Below are 25,622 nucleotides of genomic sequence, written 5' to 3'. Positions count from 1 at the left end.
CAAAAAAGAGCTGAATATACATTTTTTTAAAAATAAATAAAATGAAATGGAAAATGACAAGAGATAGCTGAGGTCGTGGTAATCGGGTCATAGATTTCTTTAAAGGAACAGTTTCAGGAGGATATCAGTTTTATATCTGCGTGTCCAGTTGGTCTACCAACGACCAAAGGACGTGTTTAACCTAGGTTAGCACAATATACTTTTACACAATTAAAAAACGTTTTGATTAATTTAAGTGTTGTATCCCAAGTAGGACTACTGAAAAGATGCAGAAACTTAAATGTAAAGTCTGGTTTTAGCAGCTGTTTATTCATCAACAACCTCACAACAGAGGCTAGGCTAAAAGAGATGACATGCAATCCAAGATTATCTTGTAGAATGTATAGCAAATCTAAGCAACCCCATTAAGACTTTTTGTCTTCACTTTAGAGATCAGATATCGGACACAGTAGTGATAAACATCAATACAGCCAAAATCATACAGGCATTTATATGTCATTTCTGCTTTCATAAATATTAATGTAATAACTCACACTTTCATCCTCTTTGAACACAAGTTGCTTTTTTTCCCCCGTTAAAAGGATTTTAATTTGGCTACAAATAAAACAAAAAGACCCAATTTGAATACCTTTTTTTCTTCCATTTCTTCCACTTTTTAAAATCCCCTCTGCTTTATTTTCATACACTTATGTTATGTGCCTCTTTATTTATTATAGTTTTTGAGAGTATGTGAAACGTTATTTTACCATCACTTTGTCAGTCTCTGAGTGAAAAACAAAAACAAAAACAAAAAAAGCAGAATCAGCAGTTAATATGAATAGATATTAAGCAAATAAGGTTTGTAAAACACATTTAAAGCAAACCCAGAGAGTAAAAGGAAAACGTGATAATGGAGAATAAACACACGCCCCTTTTTCTTCTTCCGGCCATATTGCTGCACACTTGATACCTCTCAGACGCTCTCCCCGCCCCTCGCTTGTTCTGCCAAATAGTGCAACCGAGAGGAAATACAGAGGCACTGGCTGGCGCATTACGCTGTTTTTCCTTGCGTAATAGTGATCCCTCCTGCTGTTGAATGCGACAGTGCAGGAGGCTAGAGAGAAAGACAGACAGACAGACAGAGCATCCAGATGAACAGTCCAGCCAATTGATAAAATGACTTATGATAAATTCTGTGTCTGAGCAGTTATCGAAGCAATATTGTGTCATTAAATTCCTCCTGTCAGAGCTGTGATGCTGCATTCACATTCTGTTGGATTAATCAAGATTCACTATTTCTACATCTGAATAACATGAAGTCATGAAGTTGCGTGTATATGTTTTATAAACTTAAAGGCCACTGAAAAGTTTAATTCTGGAAATGTCACACAAGGTTTGCTGAGAAGTGAGTGCTGACATTTGAAACAGAAGTTTAAGTTTAGGAATTGTACGTTTGGAATCTCGACTTCTGTATCTGGGGCGGCTGTAGCTCAGTGGGCAGATCTGGTCGACAAGTGATTGGAAGGTCTCCTTGAGCAAGGTACTGAACCCCAAAAGTGCTCCTGATGTGCAGTTGGCACCTTTTCGGTGGCCTCTGCCAGCAGTAAGGGCCCTGAGATGAGCTGGCGACTCATCCAGGGTGTACCCTGCCCTTGCCCATAGAGATAACTGGGATTGGCTCCAGTAACCCCCGCGACCCCTTGAAAAAGGGGATAAAAAGCAGTAACATCCCCGCGACCCTCACGGATAAGCAGAAGAAAATGAGATGAGACTTCTGTATATCACGATTCTGATTTATTATAATCGCTCATGATAACAGAACATTTAATGTGGTCTCAAGTTTCAACTTTGCACATTCTACAATGTGCAATATTGAAAGGCACAGTAATGACTAAAGAAGCACAGTAATGACTAAAATCCACAAACTCTATGGGTACGGTCAGAAAATGTTAACCAGTTAGTTTACCTCAGCTGTCTCAAAGAAGAACAGGTAAAAGGGCCACATTTAATGATGTGAAAGTGCAGCTGTTTGATAAAAAAAAAAAAAAAAAACGAAATCTGAATCACGTATTCGTGAAGAGGCAAATTGAGTTATTTTTCAATCTCAGTAATAACATCATTTGGATTTGTTATATGTGAAAAACAAATGTTAAACACATATATCCCGCCTCCTGTCATTTATCTTTCTGTCCCAACAACAATATACAGAGAATATGTGAAATCTTCTGTCATATTAATGTTGATTGGTCGTAATTAATCCACAGCTCCTCTGTGATTAACCAGATTAAAAATGTTAACTGTTTGACAGCCCAAGTTTTTTATATAATCTTGAATGGTTACATTGATGTACCCACGAGCTGTCCGCTTGCTTCACCTCAGCTAATTGTAGTAACTTTACTTGATTTCTCTGCAGTACTTGTGGTTTTGATGCCTTTTGGAGTATAGTAATTCAGATATCAGACATAAAATATGTCTTTCTGTGCAGTTCATAGTGCTAAAAGATTGATCTGGAGGGACATAGGCTGTTTTTTTCATTAACAAGTGCCTTAAATTGGACAGCCAGAGCCTGGAGTTTCTGGAGGAAATCACAGTGTCTAGGACAGTAGGCGCACAGAGTTTGTTTATTTTTACTCTCACCTTCCATGAACGTACAGACTGGAAATGGGAAAAGAAAAGACAATGCAGAATAATAGAAAGGGAGACTGGTGAGAGTTAACTTTAGCTCAAACACAAACACACACTCTCAGTGTCAGTTGTTGCTTGCTGTCTTGTGGCTAATGTGCAGGGTTCAAGGTACAAGGTACATTTATTTGTCATGTTTTAAACCCTTGTTCAAAAGAAGTAATGTTAAGGAGTCGCTGAGTCCTGCTACATCTATTTTATTGAGTTTTGAGTGTTGATGTTGTGGATGAGTTCAGGAGTCTCACTGTCTGAGTAATGAAGCTGCTCTGTATTCTGGCTCTGTATGGCAGCGGTTACTTCTGTATCTTTTGCTAGATGTCAGCAGAGTTAACAGGTTGGGGTGGGTATTGTCTTTTAGTATCCTCAGTGCTCTGTGCAGACATCTCACTTCACCAATGTCATTGATGCTCTGTTTATTTCAATATTACTGTTCTTTGGCTACTGTGACAAAGACATTTCTCCATTTGCGGGACAAATAAAGAAATTCTGATTCTGATAGATGGTACCAGTTCTAAGTGGTTTTAATCAGCCGATGTAGAACCCTCCTGTCCTGGGCTGTGAATAACCGTGCCAGTATGTGATGTTTCCAGTCAGGATGCTTTCTATTGCCCCTATGTAAAAGTTGACAAGAACCTTGCTCCAGTATTTAGCCTTCCTAAGTTTCTAAGTGCTCAAAAGCCCATGACCAGAACCAGCTCTAACAGTAGATTTATTCTGGTGGATAATCCCTCAGTGCGTTTACACGACACTCAAGAAAACCGAATTACTGTGTTAGTCCGACTATGATCGGATCTTTAAGATGCATGTATACACCTTAGGCTGACTAAAATTGGACCGAAACGGATTTCTCAAAGTCGAATTAAAACACCTTGATTATTCTATTGATAGTCGCATTACTCCTGCATGTATACGTTCTATCAGATCAGATTGGACTTTTGTGTTCTGCGCAAGCTGCTGTTGTTTTCCCATCTTCTTCATCACGGGCAGCCTCTTTCTGTCATAGTGAGACTTGGTTGTCTCCGCTTGCACTGCTGGCCATGGGAAGTTCAGCTTTGCAGCCACACATTTACATGCCTCCTACATGTCCAAATCCAGTGAAGTTGACGGCGGAACTGTCCAGTCTGCAGCCGTGGGCTTTGCAGCCCGACTCGATGGCGCTAACAAGTAGTTGTCATCCTTTATCATCATCTGAGATGCTGCCATTGGACCTGCTGTCCACAACATCCAGAAGTAGCTCCGGCACATATACAGGCTTGGGCAGCCCCTCAGTGTAGGCGTCTGCCGTGAGGTAGGTGTCCGTCGGCTCTTGTGGCAGGAGAAAAAGATCATCCAGCAGGTTGCCCCATCGTGGATGCACTTAGAGCTGCCTGAGCGTGTTGCACACCCATTTTCCCATTGTGATATGTTATTAACACACTGAAAGACTCGCGCCTGCAGTTTATTGCCCTCCATAGTAGGGGCCGTCGGTATTTATGGCGAAGCTATAGTTAGCTACCTTCAGGTGCCCTAGCTAATAAGCCTCATATGATGAGTCACGTAAACAGCTGCGGGTTGCTGTATACCAGTCAACGTCAACTGGTGGCCCACAGGCCAAATCCGGCCCGCCAGAGATTTCCATCTAGCCCCCAGAATAATACTGAATTCAGGAATAGCCTAGTGAAGAGGAAAAAGTATGTTTCTATATTTATTTATTTTTTTAAATCAAATTAAAGAGACGCCTTCTGAAAAGTAACTTGTGCCAGAGCCTGCCTTCAATCAAAAATAACGATAAACATGCTCTCATTGAACATATTTTATATTTTAACAACCAACAATTCTTGGTAAGATCGCGCCTGCACACACACACACACACACACACACACACACACACACACACACACACACACAGCTAGAAGGGCCAGAACTTCAAAACTACTAGAACGGCCGTAAGCAGTCATTTTGACCACTAGATTTTAAACCCTATTATCTGTCATGTAAATACCCAGTTGAGTGTTGAATGCATTCATTGTGTCATTTATTTAACACTTAATAATATATAATAAAATAAATAATGATAATCGAAAAAGCTGGAAACGAGCTGATCTAAAACAAACAAAGAGCAGCTGTGATCACTGGTCACAGTCTCCACAGATCACCTCCGCTCTCCTCACAGTCACCACACACGGGCTTGTGGCATTTCAAGTGTCCGACGTTTGGTTCTGTTTGTATGCCCTTATCATTTCATTATTAGAGTCTCAATTCCATACGCTCACTCTCTACTAGGCCAACTAAGCTCTCTCTCTCACACACACACACACACACACAAACACACACACTCCCTCTCTCTTTCTCCCACTAGTCTACGACCTGCATTTAACAGTGATGGACAGCTTGACAGCCTCACAAATATCAAGTCTAAAATATCGCTAGCGCCCCTAGTGGCTTGCTGCAGTACAGGTAATGTGTACGGTGGCCGACAAGGGCAAACGAGCTGCAAATGGCAAAACGCGGCAAAAACAGGAATGTGCAAAACCAAAAACTTACAAACCCACAAAACAAATGCAACAGAAAAATACTGCAAATACCAAAAACACACAAAACCCCATAACAACTGCAAGAGAGAAATGCTGCAAATTAACTCCTCAAGAAGAAGAAGAAGAAGAAAGTTGGCAAAGTTTTAGAGAGGAGAGTAAAGAGATACCATTTCCTTTATTTTTTTTTTTAAACACTTGGCCGTAATCTTTTATAATATTATAGAAGATAATAATATTACATAATATTATAAAATTGTATGGGTTTGTTAACACTGACAGAGGCTAAAAAATAATATAACATATTACTTAGGATACAATTCTAATTTTATTTTATTTTATGAGCATCTGGCCCTTACAGTGTGTGCAGAGAAAAATTCTGGCCCTTGGACAAATATAGTTGATGACCCGTCCCCTGCTGTATACCATAAGCTTTATGCATGTACATCAGCTGTGAAGCAGTGGTGTGGTAAAAGTACAGTATCACTACTGTTGGGCTAGTGAATTTAGGAAAAATATTTCTATTTTCCTCTTGTTATTGTGGTGAAACAGTGATGTCGCTCCATGTGGTTTGTGTAAACATTAGCCGTGGGGAGTATTGCTACTCTGTGTGCTAATGCTTAAAAGACTTGGGTATTGCTACCTAGCCTATCGGAGTATTGCTGCTCTCCATAGCTAGCTTTTGCTAGCACTGAGTATTTCTACTCTAACCGCTAGCCTGAGGCAGTCAACTAGAATTGCTCTAGCTGGCTAGCTAAGTTTAAACTGGACTACAGACCGAATAGTGAACGAGAGCCAAGCGTTCGACGACCAAGTTGGTTGCTTGCGTCTTCGAACAGTTAAGCTAGGCTCCGATGAAGTTGTTCCATTGTGGGCTTCAGCTTCTGTGAAGTGAGAAGAGGTTTTTGAATAATGAATGACAGCATGTCAGCCCCTTATATAGGTAAGGACGGGTGGCCCTATGACATTCACGTCATCAGGGGCATAATGTAATAAAGAGCTTCTGTTGAGGGCATGCAGGGGTGTTACACATAGTGAGACACAGAATGAATGCTATGAAAGAGAACCCTCTGTACTCTCTCATATTCACTTGCACCTCTTTCTACTGTAATACACTGGTCTACACCCTGGTTTACTGAAGAATCCTAGGGGCCGTCCACATGGACGAAAACAATCTTTTTTTTCTCTGTCTTCCTCGGCATCGTTTCAAGAATATTTGTGACCATATGGATCCACTGAAAACGATCAAAAACGCTGTAGTTCATACTCCAAGCCTATAGGTGGCGCTTGACATTCACCAATAACAAAGAAGAGGAGACGGAGCATGCGCGTTAAGCTTGCGCGCTGTAAACAAACAGGAAGTAGACGGAGTAAAACGGAACACAAGAAGAAGGAGATGAAAATGGCAAGTGCAAGGAAACCAGAATCGTTAAGCATGTAGTCCGCCATTGTTGTTGTTGTTGTTATGAGACGTCGCGGGGTTCAGAGGTCGGAGGCCAGAGGTCAAGGGGCGGGGCGATGGCGTCATCGTTTTGGAAAAGTATGCAGATTCGCTGTCCACACGAGAATGGGAGGGCTGCGTTTTTTCTGATTTTTCCACCCTGAGACCCGTTTTCAAAGAAGTACATTTTCAGGGTCCGTATGGCCGATCGGCCTAAACAATACAATACATGTGCATTTTTGTAAAGGAGCGTTTTCGTCTGGACGGCTCCTTATACTACTTAGAGGAGAGAGTACAGATAGAAACACCATTTGTTCATGCACTGTTAAACTTGATATTTTGTTTTTATGACATGACTCCTTTCAGACTAGTGGGAAGAAAATGTCCCAAATACAGATTTAAGTGTTAATCTTTGTTCAGAATTCTGTTTTGGACATTAATGAAATGAGTGCATGTTTAATGAGATATGCACACTGAAAGAAAAAATATCAGAAAGTTCGTAATACATACAATAGTTAACTTAATTTAAGTTATTGATGAGCAAAATGACTTTGTTCCCAAACTCTGAGTCAGAAATCTTCTCTTTAGTAGCTCTTACATACACTTAACCTCCCAGCTTTATTCCAGTCTATACTGACAGAGGTGTTTGTTCATATATCAGTCAGAGCCGGATTTATATAACATTCAATTTATATAAAATTGAATGTAATGCTATGTGTGGTGAGTCGCAAAGTATTCTATTGAAGGACAATTAATAACATATAGAGAAGTCCCTTAGAGTATTCTCCTTCCATCCTGAACAGTTTGATTTGTAATCTACCCACCACTTAAAGATCCCTATCCATCTCACATTCCTTTGAACTGCTGCATGATGGACAGAAGATGTTCACTGCGTTTCTGGATGCTGCTCTGCTCCTCCTTCAGCCTCTCCTGTTCCTGCAACACCTCCTCCTAAGGAGATACCCAGCAGACAGACAGACAGACAGACAGATAGACACCTGTGTGTGGTAGTACAGCAACCAGACAGAAAGAACAACCAAGAAAATGGGACTTGTGTGTGTGAGTGTGATGACTGACTCTGAGTCTGCAGAGCTCCCTCCTCTCACGGTCATTCTCCTCAGCTCTTGTTCGGAGCCATGCCTCATTTTGAGAACGATGTTTGTCCAGCATCTCCTGCAGCTCCTGTCAACAGATCATTATATAGCTCAGAATCCAAATCTGGTTTATTGCAATTATTTTTGGTGCTTGACAGTAAACATAGTAAAAGAAATTAAGAAATTAGTGAATGAATTAATGGATTTGATTAGTTTTAAAGTTAGATTAGAGAAGATCACATCTGATTAGAGTGGATTTGATTAAATTAAACTAGATAGAATTAGAGATGCACCGATCGATCGGCAACCGATCGCAATCGGCCGATAATGCCCCTATCGGTTTTGATCGGAGTTCTCAAAATAGATCAAATCAGGCCGATCAGATGACGTTTCAATATAGAGACAGTGTATTGACTGCATGCAGGTCGGGAGTTGCCCCGCACTTTGGCCTTGATGCAGCGTGAAAAAAAAAACTCATCGTACGGCCACAGTGGCCTTTGGGCTTGCCTTTAATTGCAGAGTGCACAGTGAGTTCGCGGTTCGTGCAGGTGAAGTCTCATCATCATGATGATCTCACGTGAAAGCCTCTCACACAGCAGCAGCGTCTCAAAACAGAAGAACGAAACTTACAGCACAGCGAGCGAGCTCAGCCGGTTTGACATGATACGTAACTGACTTATGTGGTAGGATTTTGTCCGGTAAAGTTGGAAATATATTCACAGATTCGAACTTCCCGGATCAATAACTCATAAGTGAAACCTTGTTAAAACACAAACGACGGCTCTTTCCTACCGTAGTAAGGAAGACAACGAGCTACAACCGTATGTTAATCAAAACGAGCGTCTGGACATTAACTCTGGTCTGTATGGTCAGCCAGCTGTGAGACAAGGGCGCAGGGACCGTCTACAAAGTGCAGCACTGAAAAGAGAAACTACGAAAAATTCAATAACTTCACCATTATTCAGAGTGTAGTGTCACCAAAATCACTCCACACATCAGTGGTCTCCTGCTGGTTATTCTACAATTTTTTGTTTGGAAAAAATGTGCTTTGCCATAATTTGGGGGATATTTATTTAATATTTAATAACACTAATATTCAGTGAGGTGTCACAAAACCCACCTCACTCTAACCCTACTTAACAAAAAGTACTTTCTAATGTAACTTTAATATTGATTGATTTTGGTATTAAAAAATGTTTTAATACACAATCCATGTCTTATTATAAATTAGGATGTTATGGTATCAGTCTGAAAGGTAAATCAACACATTTTACTCAGTGGCCTTTGTGCCCTGTCATGTGGCCTTGGTCACGGTGCCCCTGAAAAAAAAAGTGAAGGGCAAATGGACTTGCCCCTAAAATGAGGAAATTCCCACCCTGACTGCATGCATTCCCACTAGTAATCTACAGTTACTCTATGTAAGCTGAGTCCAAGTTGTCTCTAAGAGAGTCTCTAGAGTGTGAAATATTGCACATTGCCTCAGCCTGCAATAAAACGGTGGTCAATCCATGATACTTTCTCATCTCCTAATTTTTATACTTAATAATACAATGTCAATGTTGTGTAAGAAGAATCATTAATTAAATATATGAAAGTTACACAAGTCAACAATATAGAAGAATTTATGGATTTGACGCTGTGATCGGTGATCGGCAACATCGGGATCGGCAGATACTGCTTTCAGTGATCGGTGATCGGCCCCAAAAATCCTGATCGGTGCATCTCTAGATAGAATGCATGAAACTGAAAATGTCAGACTGGAGCGAGGCAGTAATGAACCTGTTGCTGTCGTTGTCTGTGGACTTCATTAACTTCTTTCTCTTTTTGCACAGCAGCAGCAGTTTTAGACAACTCTGACTTCTCTCTGGAAAAAAGAAATGTGGCAGTGAGAAAATCTACATAAGATCTCTTCAACTTGAGCTTGACAGTATCATTTTTTTTACTGATTTACATTAACATAAACTAATGGTGGATATATGCTTGTGAGACATTCTTATTACTTGTGTTGATATTTATGGTCTGAATATGTGAAACATACTAAACAAATGTAAGCAAACTTGATACATGTACCGATCCAGTTTCTGGAACTCCTGATCCAACAGAGTGAAGGCTGTCTGGATCATTTTCATGGCCTGATCTCGAACTGCACTGAAGTCTCTGTGAACAAACACCTGCCGGATGGAAAGTTAAGTAGAGTAATTATTAGTGTGAGAATACTTCATGCTTTAACAAGTATATCAACTACCTGAACTACTACTACCACATCTATTACTCCCCACTGTACCACGACTACTGCCACAACTACTCTTGATACTGTACAACTACTACTGCTACTGGTTCAACTACTTCTCCCAAATCTGCTTCTACTGTCATCTACTGCTGCTGCTACAGCAACACCTTCTGTGATTTATGTTGCTATTCCTACTACTCCTGCTCCTGCTCCACCAACTTCTACAGCAACATATGCCATTACTTCTACTGACAGTACAACTAGCTATGCTACTGCCAAAACTACAGCTATTAGCCTGTTGCTGCTATCACTGCACTACAACTGTCACTGCTACTTCTGTTATCCTCATTTCCCCCTACAGCTTCTACTCCTCCTTGAACACAGCCTTTTTGGGGTACTGGCTGAATTTAGCTTTGGGGCCCTTCCACATGTGAATGAAATCAGCTGTCTACCTTTACAAAATTGTTGATATCAAAACTATACACAGAGGATGTGCTTTCGAAACAGAAAAACCTATTGATCCATATCTTTTTGAAGATTTTCCATATCATTGAAGATATATTGCCTGCTATATTATAAATACCAACTGTGATATATCCATCTTGTGTCCATCACCTGTGCATTAGTTGCTGTGTTCTTTGGCTGGTTGGATGGGGCATCACTCAACTCATAGCGGACATTGGGAACTTTTGTGGGTGTGAAGCTAAATATTCAAAACCAGAATGAAACCAAAGTGTTGAAACTGAGAGATGAAACTCTGCAGAACATGTCATGAGGCTTGAACTGCACACACACACACACACACACACACACACACACACACACACACACACTGTACACACACACACACTGTACACACACAGCAACGAAACAGAAACATGGGTGTGTTGAGCAGCTGCTGACCTGTGGCTGACTCCCTGCAGACCAAACTCTGACAGGATCTCTTTCATCACTGTGGAGAAAAGGTCCTGTCCTTATCTTCCAACTAGTACTTTTGTCATTTTCATATGTACACTGAGTGCTGCTCCCTGACAGGTTCCCTAAGAGTCTGTCTGAAAATAAATTATCTACATTTGTATTCTTGTCAAATAAAATGTAATTGCCAGATTATAACAACATTTTGTGATGCTTTCCTGTTCCCCAGAGGATTTAGTTTAACACCACTCAGCCTAGCAGCCCCTTCATTAAAAGACTATACGTCGCAGCTCCACTGTCTGTAATGCTGCAAGAATAATTAAATTATTGGGATGTTGTGTGTTCTTTTCAACACATCTTTGCCATAAGCATTAAAAATATTTAACTGAAAATGGATTTTAGTTCCATCTGGAAGCCCCACGCCAGTGTGTTCTGGTATTATTATGATCTTTTATATTATATCTGAGTCCTTCCCTGACAATCTTTTAACAATTTTGACAATAACTTAATTTTCTTAAACTTATAAAAACCAAAAACAACTTGAAAAACAAAATGGAATGGACTACAGTGGGATCTGGGACTTTTGGAGAGTGGTGTGGTACCTATAAGATTAGGGCATCTTTTAATTAGTGAGTGCAGAAAGACGGTTGGTGGCTGAGCTCAGAGCAAACACCTGTTAGTCACTGGAGCAGGCGGAAAGTTTAGCAGTGAGGTTGTCTACTTGACCATTTATAAACTTTGTTCATTTTTAATGCTTAAGAAGACCTACTTTCTCAGTGACTATCGCTATCACTGCTAATATCCATGCTGTTTGTATCCATGCTAATATCACTGCTATTGCTATACATGCTAATGATGTTAATCATGTAGCGGCAGTCTGCTAGCCATGTTATAACATCCGACCAATAAACACAGCCCAGATTTTGTTTGAGAAAGAATGTTAACCATTAGACAGGAAGAAACACTGGCTGGAATGCCAGTGGAATACACAATGCCCAATGATGGGAATGCATGATGGGAAAAGTGGGCCATCTTTGACTCCAATATTCTCAGCACTGTCTTATACATCACAGTATCTGGTGTCTTGACAGTGAAGTTGCTAACTAGTTTGTGAAATATATTGCTTGAAAATTGATAAACACATTTATGCTAAGTATTTATTGTGATAACCTCCATATTTTACAAGATATCTGAAACAAACAAATCTATGTAAATCTCATGTTATCTTACATTAGACATGTACATTCAGTCTATATTCATACATTTTGAGGATATTGTCATGTGTTTTAAATGATATAGGTCATAACTGTAAAATAAGCTAAAAATCTAATTAAAACAAATTTAAGTAAATTACCTGGTTGTCTCTCTGAGGGGTTAATGAGTTTCATCACCTTCAGGTCATTAAACTCCTGCTCTTCATTCTTGCCTCCAAATACAAACAGCTGTCAACCAAATAAACACAGAGAAAGGGTTTATTTTGTATAACAATAATATGATAATAATCATCGTCATCATCATCATCATCATCATTTTAAGTTTGAATTTCACACTGACATGGCTGTGGAGGATGAAGGCAGTGTGTCCGTTGCGTTGGCTGGGAGGAATCCCAACATACAGAGGAACCTTCCACTTCATCTTAGCTGGAATGACACATTGTGAAAAATATTAATCAAACCTGTGACTTTCTTGACAATCATTCATAGTTCAAATATCAGCCAAATATCTGCTGCATCTCACTCACCAATACTGAGTTTATGGATTTCATTGGAAGATGTCACTGTGCCGTCCTGATTTTTAGCTTTGCCACCAAACAGGTAGATATCCTCCGAAGGATTTAAAAAAATATATAAACATTCAATGTAATCACAATAAAGAATGATACATTAATAAATAATAATAAATTAGTACTAATAATAAATCATTTGTATTGCATTCGTGAACTTGGGTGTATGTATACAGCTTGATGTCCCTAACTTTATAAAGAGACGTAATTACATTTGTTAGCGTCAATGTGCAGTAAGACAGCTGCTGCCTGGAAGCGTTCTTTATTTTGCAGGGTGCACACAGCGCTGCATCGACAGTCACTACCCCTGACCATGACAGCCATAACATTTACATTGAAAACTTTGGAGGTCAAGGTGGCAAGCACTCAATTACTTATTATAATAACAGACCTGTGTGTGTGTGTGTGTGTGTGTGTGTGTGTGTGTGTGTGTGACTGTGTGTACTTTATCATGGTGCGCAGTCAGCGTGTGCCCGCTGCAGTTAGCAGGTAATTCTCCCTTCACTTCCCATTTCTGCCACACCAAGTTGTCTAAGAACAGTAGATACAAAGAGGTCAGAAACTAATAATTACTCTGTAGTGATCACAAGTCTGAACTGTTTATCTTTATGGTATCTAAAACCTTTTCAGATATCAGTCCAGGACTGACTACATTTAAATGTTCATGTATAATACTAAAAATGACTTTTAATATTTATTTCTCTTTTTCAATGTAATTACTGTAATATTTTTGAAAAAGGCTAAATATCTGAGTCCCTCAAATGACTTTTATTAATTTGTGTACCTGCATTTATGTGGATGGCTAACTAAAGTTCAGTTATAGTGTTAGACTGTATACAAACAAAGAGGTTCAGAATATTTCAGAGACAATCTGAATCAGTTTATACCTGTGCTGAGAACATGGAGATCTTTACAGGGGTCTCCACCTGCTCCATAACCTCCATACATGAACACCTGATCTCCAACAAGAGCAAAACTCTGTTCACAGCTACACATACACACGTGCGCACATGACCACCCGCCCAACCACACACACACACACACACACACACACACACACACACACACACACACACACACACACACACACACACACACACACACACACAGTAAACACACTGTACAAAAATGAGTGTTACACCAATGCAATCAAGATGAGGCATTATTCAATACTTATATTACAAACTGGGTTACAGACGTAAAAATGCAGTACTCATGTGGACATAAGTGGATTTCAATAGTTTAATTATAGAAAAAATTCATTCAAGTCATTAAAAAATTAATCAATTAAGATGAAATGCACTCTATGACACCCCTTGCCTAGCCACTTTTTAAACATGATGACCAAACGCTGCTGAGCACTGAGCATAGGCTTACTGAATGCAAGAGTACCACTCCAGCCACAGTTGTCATGGTTCATGATTCTGTGTCTTGTATTTGATTTCCATGCCTTTGTGTTGTGTCTTGTGGTGTCTTATGTTTTGATTTTCCATGCCCTTTTGTGTCCTTTAGGCCCCGTTTACACCAAGGGAAGACGCAGATATTTCCTTGCGGTTTGGCCTCTCATTTACACAAAACCCCTGTTTTTATCACGGAAAACGATTATTTCTAAAAACTCCGGCCAAAGTGGAGATTTCTGCTAACGCCGGTTATGTGTTGCCGTGTCAACTGGGAAAAAAACACAGTTTTTGGTTCTCAAACGTCACATTAAGCACCAGAAAATGCTTAATGTCATGTGATTGCCCTATGTTTACAGTTTGTTTGAAAGGAACAGGAAGTCACTTGTGTTATTCGTTGTTGTCGATTCTGAGGATTGATGTGAATGACAACTTTTTTGAAAACGATGTTGTGTGCACGATGTTATTATTGAAAACTGAGGGGGGGATATTCGTTTCTCTAAATACCCGGCTATGTGTAAATGTGGCCTTAAGTTCTCCTGTGTTTTCCCCTTGTTGCAGTTTGTCTCCCTCTGTCTGTCAGTGTTTTCTCCTCTGTGCCTCCCCCCTCGTTACCGCACCTGGCCTCCTCCCTCCTCTCTCTGCTCACCAGTTCTTCGTCTCATCGTTAGTGTCCGTGTCTTAAGTCTCTGCTTTCCCTCTTGTCTTTGTCCGTTCATTGCTTCTGTTCCTGCGTCTGCTTCTGTCTGGTGTTTGAGTTCTAGTGATGTTCCCAGTGTTTCCCCGCATGTCTCCAGTCTCTCAGTGGCAGGGCATGTGAGCGGGGCGGAGCGAGCGGCGAGCAGAGCGTGCGAAATATAGTCGGAGCGCAGAGCGGGTTTTAATCCAAATACCAGAGCGATGGTTCTTTGAGGTCTTTGAGCGGAGCTGTCTGGTATAACTTTGAGCGATGGAGTGATGGAGCGAACACCCACATAAGCAGGGAGCGGAAATTCTTGCCACTCAGCTCCGCTCACATGCTCTGCTCAGTGGTATTTTTATTTTTTTTGGACTTTGATTCTTTGCATTCTGCATTTTTTATTTGAACTTTGCTTTTGATTTGTACTTTGTCCTTTTGTTTGGAATTTGTTTAGCTGTCTTGGATGCTACTTTGCTTTTGTCCCTTTCTGTCTAGTTTTTGGTCTTGCTCCCTTTTGTTTTTTTGTACTTCAGCTTTGCTTGAAAATAAACCACCGCTTCCCAGCATTTTTCTAACAAATGCAAGATCCCTTGCCAACAAGCTGGACGAGTTGAAGCTGCAGATTACAGCAAACAAGATCGTCGGGGACAGCTGCATTCTGCTCATCACGGAGACGTGGCTTCACCCGCTTATCCCTGACACGGATATTGAGCTAGCAGGCTGCACAGCACATTGACATTAGGGAGCCAAAGACTCCGATAAGAGCAGAGGAGGGGGCTATGCATCTACCTCAACAACAGCTGGTGCACCGACACTAAGACTAGCCGCTTTTAGACAGGGCACCAAGCCGCCAATTTGCCATCCTTTTGGCAGCTCGGTCTGCGGTTTTAGACAGAGGCCAGCAAATTGGGGGTCTGTTTTGGGCCACCGATTTGCCGCCTCGGAGGTTACACTTATTTCCGACTTGCCTTCTATCTAAATCCAGGGCGTCAATCTGCATAAGATAGCCGGAGGTGTCGATGACCTGCAATGTTGTGCGACCCACAGCCGAGGAGTTTTAAAACCAGGAAACAGCTGATCACAGCAGTCAGTCCATCACTTCATCCACGGACAATAAGATGAACAACTGGACAGCCGCTGAGATCCAGGAGATGCTAGCGTCTCCTCGGTCTCTGTAGCTGTTTGGTTGTGTTAGCTTGTTGTTGTGTCGGCAGGCTAAGGACGGTCGCTACTTTCAAATTAAAAGCCCTCACTAAGAATCCAGTTCTAAACTCCAATGGAGTGCAATGTAAAGCTCTTATTTTAAAGACAAATTCGTTGTCACTGTTCACAGCCCAACTTCGAGCTTCACGTCACGTCCCATGTTTACGCCTACCTCAGAGGCGGCTTTTGGAAAAGGAGGAATATTACACCTCCGTTTTAGAAGGACAGGCCGGCACATTGCCGCCCTTACCTTGGAGAAAATGTGCTGCCTTTTCATCTAAAAAGGGCTAGTGTTGCCAGTCACTGCTCTTCAGATCTCAAGTACGTTAGGGTGAAATGCGACCCCTTACTTCTGTTGAGCGTCCCGTTATATTGTTAAATGCCACTCTTACAACCATTAACTTTCGTGAATATTCCCGGGGTAAGGAGCATGTTTAAGTGTGTGATTACTTTTTAAGAATGGATGGACAGTTACGTGGCTGGATTGCTGATTATTGGTAAGTACAGTATTAAGTAACGTAATGTTAACACAATGGTTTCTTCTACTGTCTTCCCGGCTGCCTTCAGTGCCCCGTCCCTGTCGTGGACAAGGTGATGGTGTTGGGTTATATTCAAGAACAGATCAGCTGAAAACAGATCAGATGAGAGAGGTCTGACTATGTGAGACTAGATATGACTTGAATACCAAACTTGTTAGCCTCTGGTAAAATCAGCTGTTCCAATGTTTAATGTTATCCCGGGACTGCAAAGATTTAACGTCTGCCCATATTTGCTATCCCTTACACTAGAGTAATGCATGGAAGGTATTTCATGGAGTGGAGAATTACTTCTATTAACTTACAGCAGTTACCTGTCATTGTCAATTTGTTTACTTTAGAGGGAGAGGGAGATTAAGAGGATTTAGATATTTTCAGAAGTGGGCCTGAAATGATGACAATTGACTCGGCTTATCTTCTATTCAAAATGATGACTTAAGGCAGGAACACACTGGCTCAAGTGTTGGACGTCTGAAGCTTTTGGGGAGACTCAGACGAGGTCGGGAGCAAATCTGTTCGGTGTGTTCAGCTGTGTTGGAAGCTTTTGGAGCCGTGTGGACATTGTCTGCTCTGATTCAACATGCAACGTCTTAAAGGTTGTCTGTTGACCGTCTGAGCCATTGGATTCTCTGATTGGTTGTGCTTCAACTGTATGACCATTCTGATTGGCAGTGTGCTAGCGAATCCGTGTGGTGTGTGGGAGGGGCAGAATACTGTGTGCGCTTTGTTTTTCTATGCACTCCGTTCCGTCATTTTTAGGTTTTCATGTCGCGCCACCCGCTTATTGCATCTCACAGAAGTGTAGAACGTACAGGCTACTGTGGAGCTGGCAGCACGTCGAAGCAGTGTGTTCAATGCAACTTTTCTGCCGAACGGGTCAGACAAGAGGCAACAGAGTGGTCGGATAAATGCAGATGGCTCTTGGTTTGAGTCTGGGCGGTGTGTGGGGGCCTTTACTCCCCCGTGTGGTCAGCGGTAGCTGCAATGCAATTGGCGACTATTGGAGTCAAGTTTAGCCAATAACAATAGTTTGTAAAAGGTCCTATCAGCGCTGATAATCAGTCGACCTCTAGAAAGTATAGCTGGCAATCTGCTCACCACAGCTAGGAAGTATAGGGTGGCTGCAGCTCAGAGGTAGAGGTAGCATCTTGTTATCGGAAGGTTGCTGGTTCAATTCCACTGGTCTGCATGTTGAAGTGTCCTTACATATGTTTTCAATTCTATTTTGAATTAACTAACTGCTAATTATCGAGTCCACAAAGTAACTATTTACTACATTTGTCAAGTTGGTGGACTACAAATACTGTTTCTCTCTTAATGGTAGTGGAATACAAGTATAAAGTAACAGAAAACAGAAACACCTAACTAAAGTAAAAGTATCTCATAATTGTACTTCAGTACATTACTTGAGTTAATGTACTAAGGTCCAATCCAACACTGCTGTGTGACCAGAGATATAGAAACTCCTATACAGTTTAATACAACAATACTGTGATCAATTGTCTGTTTGTGAAACTTAAAATGTCTTACAGGGCAGGAGGCAGTAATCCACTAGTTTTTACTGGAGTCCAGGTAAGAGACACTGAAAAAGAGTCAGGGAAAACATAATTTAAATCACATACACAAACATATCAGTTTGTAAGTTGTTTTTTATAGAAACAATAAAGAAAGCAATTCATTTAAAAACTGACGGATGGATTTGGAAAATAATCAGCTAGTATGAAAAAGTAGATGGGGTAAAAACATCTGGAACTATTGTCCTTTAATCCAAATCCAAAATGATTATGAAGGAACCTGTGTTGAAAACCATGAGATCGCTGGTTGGATTTCCTGCCAGAATGCCTCCGTACACGTAGATGTTGTCTCCCACAGCAGCTGCACTGTGTCTCAGGCTTCTGAGGGCCACACCCCTGATTGCTAAGCATTCCCAGGTCAGAGACACTGTGAGACAGAAATGCCATCACAGTGCTGTTTGGCTTTGTTTTATACTTCCTCAATGCAAACGGCAACAAAAAGGTTAGGCACAAACCAAGCTGATGGCTTCCTCCTTTTCCTCAACCTCCTGTAACACCCTTACCTGTTACGTTTTGATAATATACACTTACCTATATCGAATATGTAGACTCCTGGGAGACACACATTGGCATCGGGGCTGGACGTTCCTCCAAACAGATACAACTTCCCTTTCACAACACTTCAGGAGAAACAAGATTACGATTAAGATTAACATACTGTCACTGCTAGTACTACTGATCCCAATGAGAAGCAACATTTCTACATAGCCATGAGCTCACTGAGGCAGTGCCTCTTGCTTAACACAAGAGCTCTCACAATCTAACTGTATGCTGTCCATTTAGCATGTGAGCTAGCTAACACAAGCTAATTGTATATTATCTTCAGACTGGAAACAGCAAATGCATATTGCTGACATTAACCTTCCTGTATTTTTTATTATTTTAGTGTTTCTGTTATTTCACGACCATCCATGCCAAATAACAACACAGTCAGTTATGTAGCTTACCAAAGAACATGCCCTTCTCTAGCTGAGGGCACTTCTCCATTCTGTGGAATCTCCTCCCATGTCATGTCATCAGGAGATACTACAAACAACAACAACACAAATCACTGTTTACTCTGTGGCATCTTCTTTCCTATGATGAAGTGTCTTCTAGGGTATAAAACTTTGACTTTTATTTAATGTTTCATGTTTCTAATCAACACAATCATTTTTTTAAATTGGTTATCAGTTAGATTCCTAAAATAAGGTCTGTGGTTACCACAGGCTTACGATATTTACAGGTTTTGCTTTGCGGCATAAAATACATCATTAAATGTCCCACATTGTGACTACAGTAGATGCTTAGTTGGACTTCCGGTTATGGCGGCCGCCTAGGAAAACGTGCCTCGTGCTGCTCTGATGTTGCCACAAAAATTTAGACCAAAAATACTTGCATTTGCAACATAACTTGGTAATATGGGGTGAGCGTGGATATTGTAATGCTGAAGGACGCCAATTTAAGTAAAGGAAAAGGCAAACTGTCAAAGCAGCCGAAGCTACCTGACTAACGCATTTGCGGTGAAAGACACAAAAAGCTAACAAGGACACGGCAGAGAACGAGGCCAGTGGACAGGGGACACTTGGAGGTATGAAGGCTGATGCGGTGCTGGCTACTATAAGCTTTCTTCAAGATTTGATCGAGTTATGGCGGCGATAGAAAATATGAGGAGGAAGACAAATGACTGCACAGAGCGAGTGTCGCAGCCGGAGCTGCAGATATCAAACGCTGAGGACGACACAGCTGGTCTATAGGCTAAAGTCCACATGCTGGAGTCAAAAAGTAAGACTTTGGAGGACAAGCTCTTGGACTTGGAAACCAGATCCAGCTTAAATAACTGGTGGGTCTGCCGGAGGGTGCCAAGGGACGGGACCCATGCTCCTTTTTGTAGAAATGGATTCCGGAGGTACTGCAGCTAATTGAACAGGCACATCAAATCTAACCAGCGAGGGACCCAAAAGCGCCTCTGGGAACACTAATAATTAAGTTTCTCAGCTACAAGGATAAGCGGGCAGTTATGGCAGCTGCAAGGGCTAATAGGACATCCATTTTAACGTCTTGTGTAGTACATCAACCACTTGGACAAACTTGTCCGTGCCATGCGCCCTACACGCCATGCTGAGGAAGGAGGAACGGAGACTAGCATGGCTCGCAGCTTTGACAATGAAATAAATATTTGGGTTTATGAATATCTTCCACAGAATAGCTGCTGCATGACAGCATGACTTCCATAACCAATGCACGAGCAGCCGCCTGTCTCCATGACTGTTTAGCTTGATTGACACTCTGGCTGGGCGCTACTGCTGCCTTCAGAAATATAAACTCGCTGTGTTTCTTCAACAGTACTTTCCCTATTTTGTTACTGTGCAGGTAGTTGTATGCTTCTGTGCTTTTGTAACTACGTAAATCTCCGCCGTCAACACCTTCAGAAAATATAAGATAATTAACTATGTCGATGTAGCTAACGTCGGGCCATTGCTTCATGTCATCTGCCCACTCCGTGAGAACTGACGGGTGAGGCACTCTGAGAACTGTCCTCACAACTTTTTAAACATCTGTACTGTGTATCCACCTCCGATTTTTGTCCATTTTGTCGCTTTCTTTGTGTTAAAAGCCGGTTTTTAGAGCGAGCATGACAACTACGCTAGTGTAAACACTGAGTTCAACCGGAACAGCATAGCCGACTACCGCTATGAACCATGGGTAACTTCCTAGATCCGTTGCATGGTGTAATGACGATGTTAAAAACCCCTCGTGGGGAGGCACTCATGTGTGTAATGCTCGCCGCATTACAAGCTGCCTACCAGAGATCCGATCCTCAGTAACATCATATGCAACACAGTGCTAACAATTAACAATACAGTTTAGTATGGAGCCCCAGACATGACATGGTCAAAAAAAATTTTTTTAATTATGGCCACAATATAGCTATAACGTGCGCACGAAATACTAAATTGTGGCCACAAAATACTTATTCGTGGCCACGAATTAAGTATAATGTGCGCACGAAATACTAATTTGTGGCATTTAGGCAGTGCCTTTCACTGATCATCTCCTTTTGAAAGTAGCATCATGTGTGTCAGACTCTCAGCTGAGGGAATACATAGGCTATATGAGCCGCAGCGTTTAATGATGCCACTTAGAGCAGCCGTGCAGTTACAGTAGCGCTCACTGTATGTATTGCGTTGCTAGGCTAGCACCAGAGTCAATCGGAATCAACGGAGAGCGAGCAACTATGCTCGTATTTTGTGCAGTTTATGGTTGCAACAACTGCCGCAGTATTGTTACCAAAACGCAGGGGATTACCTTTCACAAGTAAGATTTTTTTTTTATTTTTATTTTTTTTTTATAATTTTTGTGACAGCGCCCTGTATCATAACTAAATATCTACCGTTTGTAGCCGCGTGAAAATCCGGTAAAAATTCGGGGAGTTATGATGATTGTAGTTGGGGATACACCTTCAGTATAAATAAATGCAGGGGGAGGGGGCGCATTGGTGACCCATCCAAGATGGTGGCTGCGCTGATACATCAGCTCCAATAGGCAGCGTCATTCTATGAGGCATCTACGTATATTATGTCTATGGTTTTAAGTACCAATGGAGGCCATTTCCTGTAACTTCAGCCTTCAGTCTTCTCTTAATATACCACTTACAGAGACATCATATTCATCAAAGAAATAAATGAAATCTATTTTATTATTTCCCAAATTGCATTTTTTCCGTTTTAATTTTTGGGAATTCCGTTTTTTCCATTGTAATTTTTAGGAATCTCTTCTTATACTACTAAAAACAGTGTGTTTTTAATGTAAATGACTAAAATGTACACAATTAAATAGAAATTTCCCTAAATGTATTGAGGTGACAAACACATTTCCTCAGTACTGTACCGTACAGTACATTAAAGTGCATCAAAAACATTTTGACTTCATCATGTCTTCATACAGTTGTATATTTTGTGTTTTTATGGGTTTCATTTGGGTTTCATTGAATAAAAACATGGTCAGCTCTCAGGCAGATCCAGTAAATGTTTGCATACCAAAATTGTTCTGAAAATTTAAGTTGTAAATATTTAAAAAATTAGCAATGATGACCAACAAAATGAGAAATTATACTTGTAACGTTATGTCAATTTAGCATACTAACCAGCTAGCAGTAAAAACACCAACCCTCCCCCTGTCCTTTGAGCTCCCAGCCCAGGCAGAGTCAGCTAAGAGGGCTGTGGCTTACGGGTAGCTACTGTTAGCAGCAGTTAACAGTCACTCTGGTATTATATGCCAATAAAATGAATCGGACAGGTGGCTAACTCTCACGCATTACACCTTTTAATTATGATTTCTCAGGTCTGCTTCTTTGCAAAACAAAAGTTCACCGGACACATACAAGTCGTTCGGGAACTGCTCGGCTCTGTACTGAGGGGTTAATGTCAAGTTTCTGAGTTTTTTCGCTGACGAAGACGGAGCCGTGGACAGCCGCTTCGCCATGCTTACATTGTTTTGATAGGGGAGTTCAGTCTGTGGAGGGGGCTTGTTGTGCCACCCATTTTTTGCTTCCTCTCATGCAGTTTTCCCCTGACATACGTTTCTCTTCCAATTATGTCAAATTCCGCAATATTCCACGTTAAACAATAGGTTCCATTTTAATCAGCCAATTCTGCGAATTCGTCCACGATTACATGATCGTGGAAATCATAGGGCCCTATAGATTTGAGCAAAATCATCGGGATTTGAGCAAAATCATCAGAGAAAATGGGAAATAAACACCCTTAATTTGAAAATGAGTATAGTGGCGCTGAGCTAGCAGTATAGCGGCACAGCACCGTTTTTCAACAGTCTTGGGAGAACCCTGATAGCCTAATTTTACACATGATCCATGATTATGACAACACAAATAAACAAAAAACAAAAAAAAAAACAGAGAACCCCCCCAAATTTTATAAATCATGTTTTCAGGGGAGCTCATGTCTCATTAAGGGGGGCTGAGACCCCCCTGGCTCCCCTGTAGTTCGCACCCTGACTGTAAGTCACTTTGGACAAAAGCATCTGCTAAATTTAAATGTAAGTGAGTTTACAGGGGATCAGGCAGGCAGGGTTGGCAACAAGAAATCAGTCCATGTGGAGACACTGGAGAGTGTCGTATGGTGTGTCTGTGAGGCTGGAGTATATATATACCAGGTTGATAGGTAATGAGACACGGCTGTGTGATCAGGTGAGGAGAGTTGGCTGATAAGTGAGAGAGGCAGGTGACAGGACAGGCAGAATAAAGCAAGCGACCAGTATGCCAAACTGTGACAGTTTAAAACTTAATATTAGCTCTAAGATTATCTTGTTGAGCAACATGTGTAAGTTTCATAAACTTGTGTTTGATGCAGAACTTATTTTCAGTGCTAATCCTAAAAACGTTGAAAACATTTTGTAGGCTTTTTGTTGAGGGTATCAGAGCGATGCTAACGTCCAGGTTAGCCAACAAAAATACATCATTGCTATACCACTCCATTTGCTAGTAATCTTTTTCCTCAAAGACTGTTGCTGGCACGTTGCTACATTTCTTGGTGCGTCAACACCCCCTACTGTACAGCGTGCAACCGTTAGCAGACAGTTCATCCTGCAAACTAACAACACAACCAAAATGGTTTTTCCGGTAAGTTAAAAACTTGATGTTTCCTTAAATATCTTCTGCACACAAGATAATGTATACCTTTATCTTTGAATAGTACCTGTTAGCATGTAGAAGTCATTGAAGTAAACAGGGTTGTCCTCCTAAATACACAAGAAGAAAATGAGCAGATCAGTACCATCCTGAGCCGGTGTTTCAGCCATGTTTTACCAAGTGTTTTTAATGTTTGTAAATGTGAAGCAGGGTGCTGTTTGTCAAATCCGAATTAAAAAAAAGTTTTAAAAAGACAATAAAAGTTACCTCCTGGTTGATGCTGGAGGCTCCACCAAACAGAAAGGCAACATTTCCTGCCATAGCTAAGGCGTGGCCATGTCTGTTAAAGATGACGAGGACAATAAGAAAGTCAAACTATCAGCTACCACACTTTTTTTTTTTTTTTTACAAAAAAACCCCTTTTTATCCATTTTCTCTGTCTTCAGCACTCTACTACTTGAAGCTTTGAATGGGTTTATGTCATCACATGGTTCAAAACGATCATGCAGAGAGAGTGAATCATCAGTGCAGTCTGAGATTGTCAAATGCTTTGTTACGGCACAAAAACAAAGTGACAAACCTTGGACATGGGGCGTCTCCTCTCATCTCTTTTTCCAGCCACTGACCGCTTGCTAATGCCATCCTCCCACCTGCTGTGTCTCTGTCTCTCTCTCTTACACACACACACACACACACACACACACACACACACACAGAGCACACAGTTTCACCAATCAATCAATCTTTCTAAAGACGGAGATCAGTTGATTAAATGAGTCAGGTCTGGTGTGCTGCTGCTTGGTTGAAAAGAAAACCTGCAGCCACATCAGCCCTTTGTGGAAGAGTTCAGACATGGCTGGTATATGGCATTAAGATAGCAACACAAATTTATAATCCCTGATCTGTGAGGCAAAGAAGTGCAAACATTTTTCAACCCTCTCAGAAAAGCACTTAAAAAATAAATCTAGCAGGGAGGAACAAAGGACTGTAGTTCTGGGCGGTCAGCCCCCATAAGAGCCCATGTTAAAATGTCCAACTTTACAGCAAAAATAAACATGTTCAGAGCCTGGTACAAAAAAACAGTCTAGCTCATTTTCCCAACTAATGACACTTATGATTTATTTATTTATTTATTTTAATTCAAATTGTGTTAAGGCTTAAATGAATCAATTATTCACATTTTTTGGGGGGCACAACAACAGTTCTGGCGGTGCACTCAAGAGCACTGGGGTGAAGCGACAAAAAAAATGCTGCACAATGGTTTTGACAGCTGCTAGCACTATAGTAACAGAGGAGTGACCATACAAGCTTCCAATGCATAGAGTGAGAAAAGAAAAAAACTCACCAGCAACATTCAGTGAACAACTGCCATAAATTGACTTTTTTATTTCTGTTATGAGAGCTTCTGTCTGATAAAGTTCAGGATAAACAGATCCATCCAGATCAAGCTTCTCCTCGATCTTCTGGATTACCAGGGCCTGAATGACGGCAGCGGTGACGCCACCAGTGTCTTTATGAACTACAGGGAGACTTTCAGCTTGAAACCCTCGGAGTGGCTGCAGTAAATTAGAAAGTAAAAATTGGAGTAAAACAGTCCAGCCCTAGTTGTAATCAAATTTGTCTGACTCTGACCTTTTTCACATCTATGGTAATTCTTATTAAGTGGGTGCAGGTGCAACTCAATAATTACATATATCAACCCTCAAATTGTGATGCCATTTCACCAAGTTGCACTGCAGTAACATGATTCATGCAATGCTCATATCCAGATGAAATTATTCTAAAAACATTTGTCTATAACATAACATCTAGTTGAGTTTATAAGCCACATCAGCAGGATGAAACCTACCTGCAGCACTGACTCTGTCAGGATGATGATTTGTGGGTTTTCTATCGTTGTTTTATTGAAGCTGCTGTAAGCATCAGATGAGTCATCTCACAGTCCCACAGATGTCCTTTGTGTCAGGTAA

The 25,622-nt window shown here is 41.0% G+C and overlaps 1 protein-coding gene across 2 annotated transcripts; it reads right to left on the bottom strand.

Annotated features, from left to right (window-relative positions):
• Positions 1 to 283: 283 nt before the first annotated feature.
• LOC115592382 (rab9 effector protein with kelch motifs) lies at positions 284 to 25,622 on the bottom strand. 2 transcript variants are annotated; one of them, XM_030435026.1, is made up of 21 exons: positions 25,502 to 25,622; positions 24,998 to 25,208; positions 24,233 to 24,325; positions 23,920 to 23,992; positions 23,720 to 23,762; positions 18,971 to 19,049; positions 18,555 to 18,643; positions 18,244 to 18,390; positions 17,980 to 18,031; positions 13,522 to 13,622; positions 13,080 to 13,165; positions 12,593 to 12,674; positions 12,406 to 12,491; positions 12,206 to 12,293; positions 10,840 to 10,888; positions 10,552 to 10,639; positions 9,777 to 9,877; positions 9,486 to 9,570; positions 7,690 to 7,794; positions 7,437 to 7,563; positions 284 to 1,093 (listed from the first exon to the last, which is right to left on the bottom strand). In XM_030435026.1, the coding sequence occupies exons 3-20, from the start codon at positions 24,292 to 24,294 to the stop codon at positions 7,459 to 7,461; spliced, it is 1,521 nt and encodes a 506-aa protein (XP_030290886.1). In that variant the 5' UTR covers positions 24,295 to 24,325; positions 24,998 to 25,208; positions 25,502 to 25,622; the 3' UTR covers positions 284 to 1,093; positions 7,437 to 7,458. The 2 variants fall into 2 exon arrangements, with proteins under 2 accessions (XP_030290886.1, XP_030290885.1); XM_030435025.1 differs by lacking the exon at positions 24,998 to 25,208 and having other exon boundaries at positions 25,502 to 25,621.

The sequence above is a fragment of the Sparus aurata genome, chromosome 12, assembly GCF_900880675.1.
Source record: "Sparus aurata chromosome 12, fSpaAur1.1, whole genome shotgun sequence".
NCBI classification, from domain to species: domain Eukaryota; kingdom Metazoa; phylum Chordata; class Actinopteri; order Spariformes; family Sparidae; genus Sparus; species Sparus aurata.
This window is presented reverse-complemented; position numbering and strand designations above follow the sequence as displayed.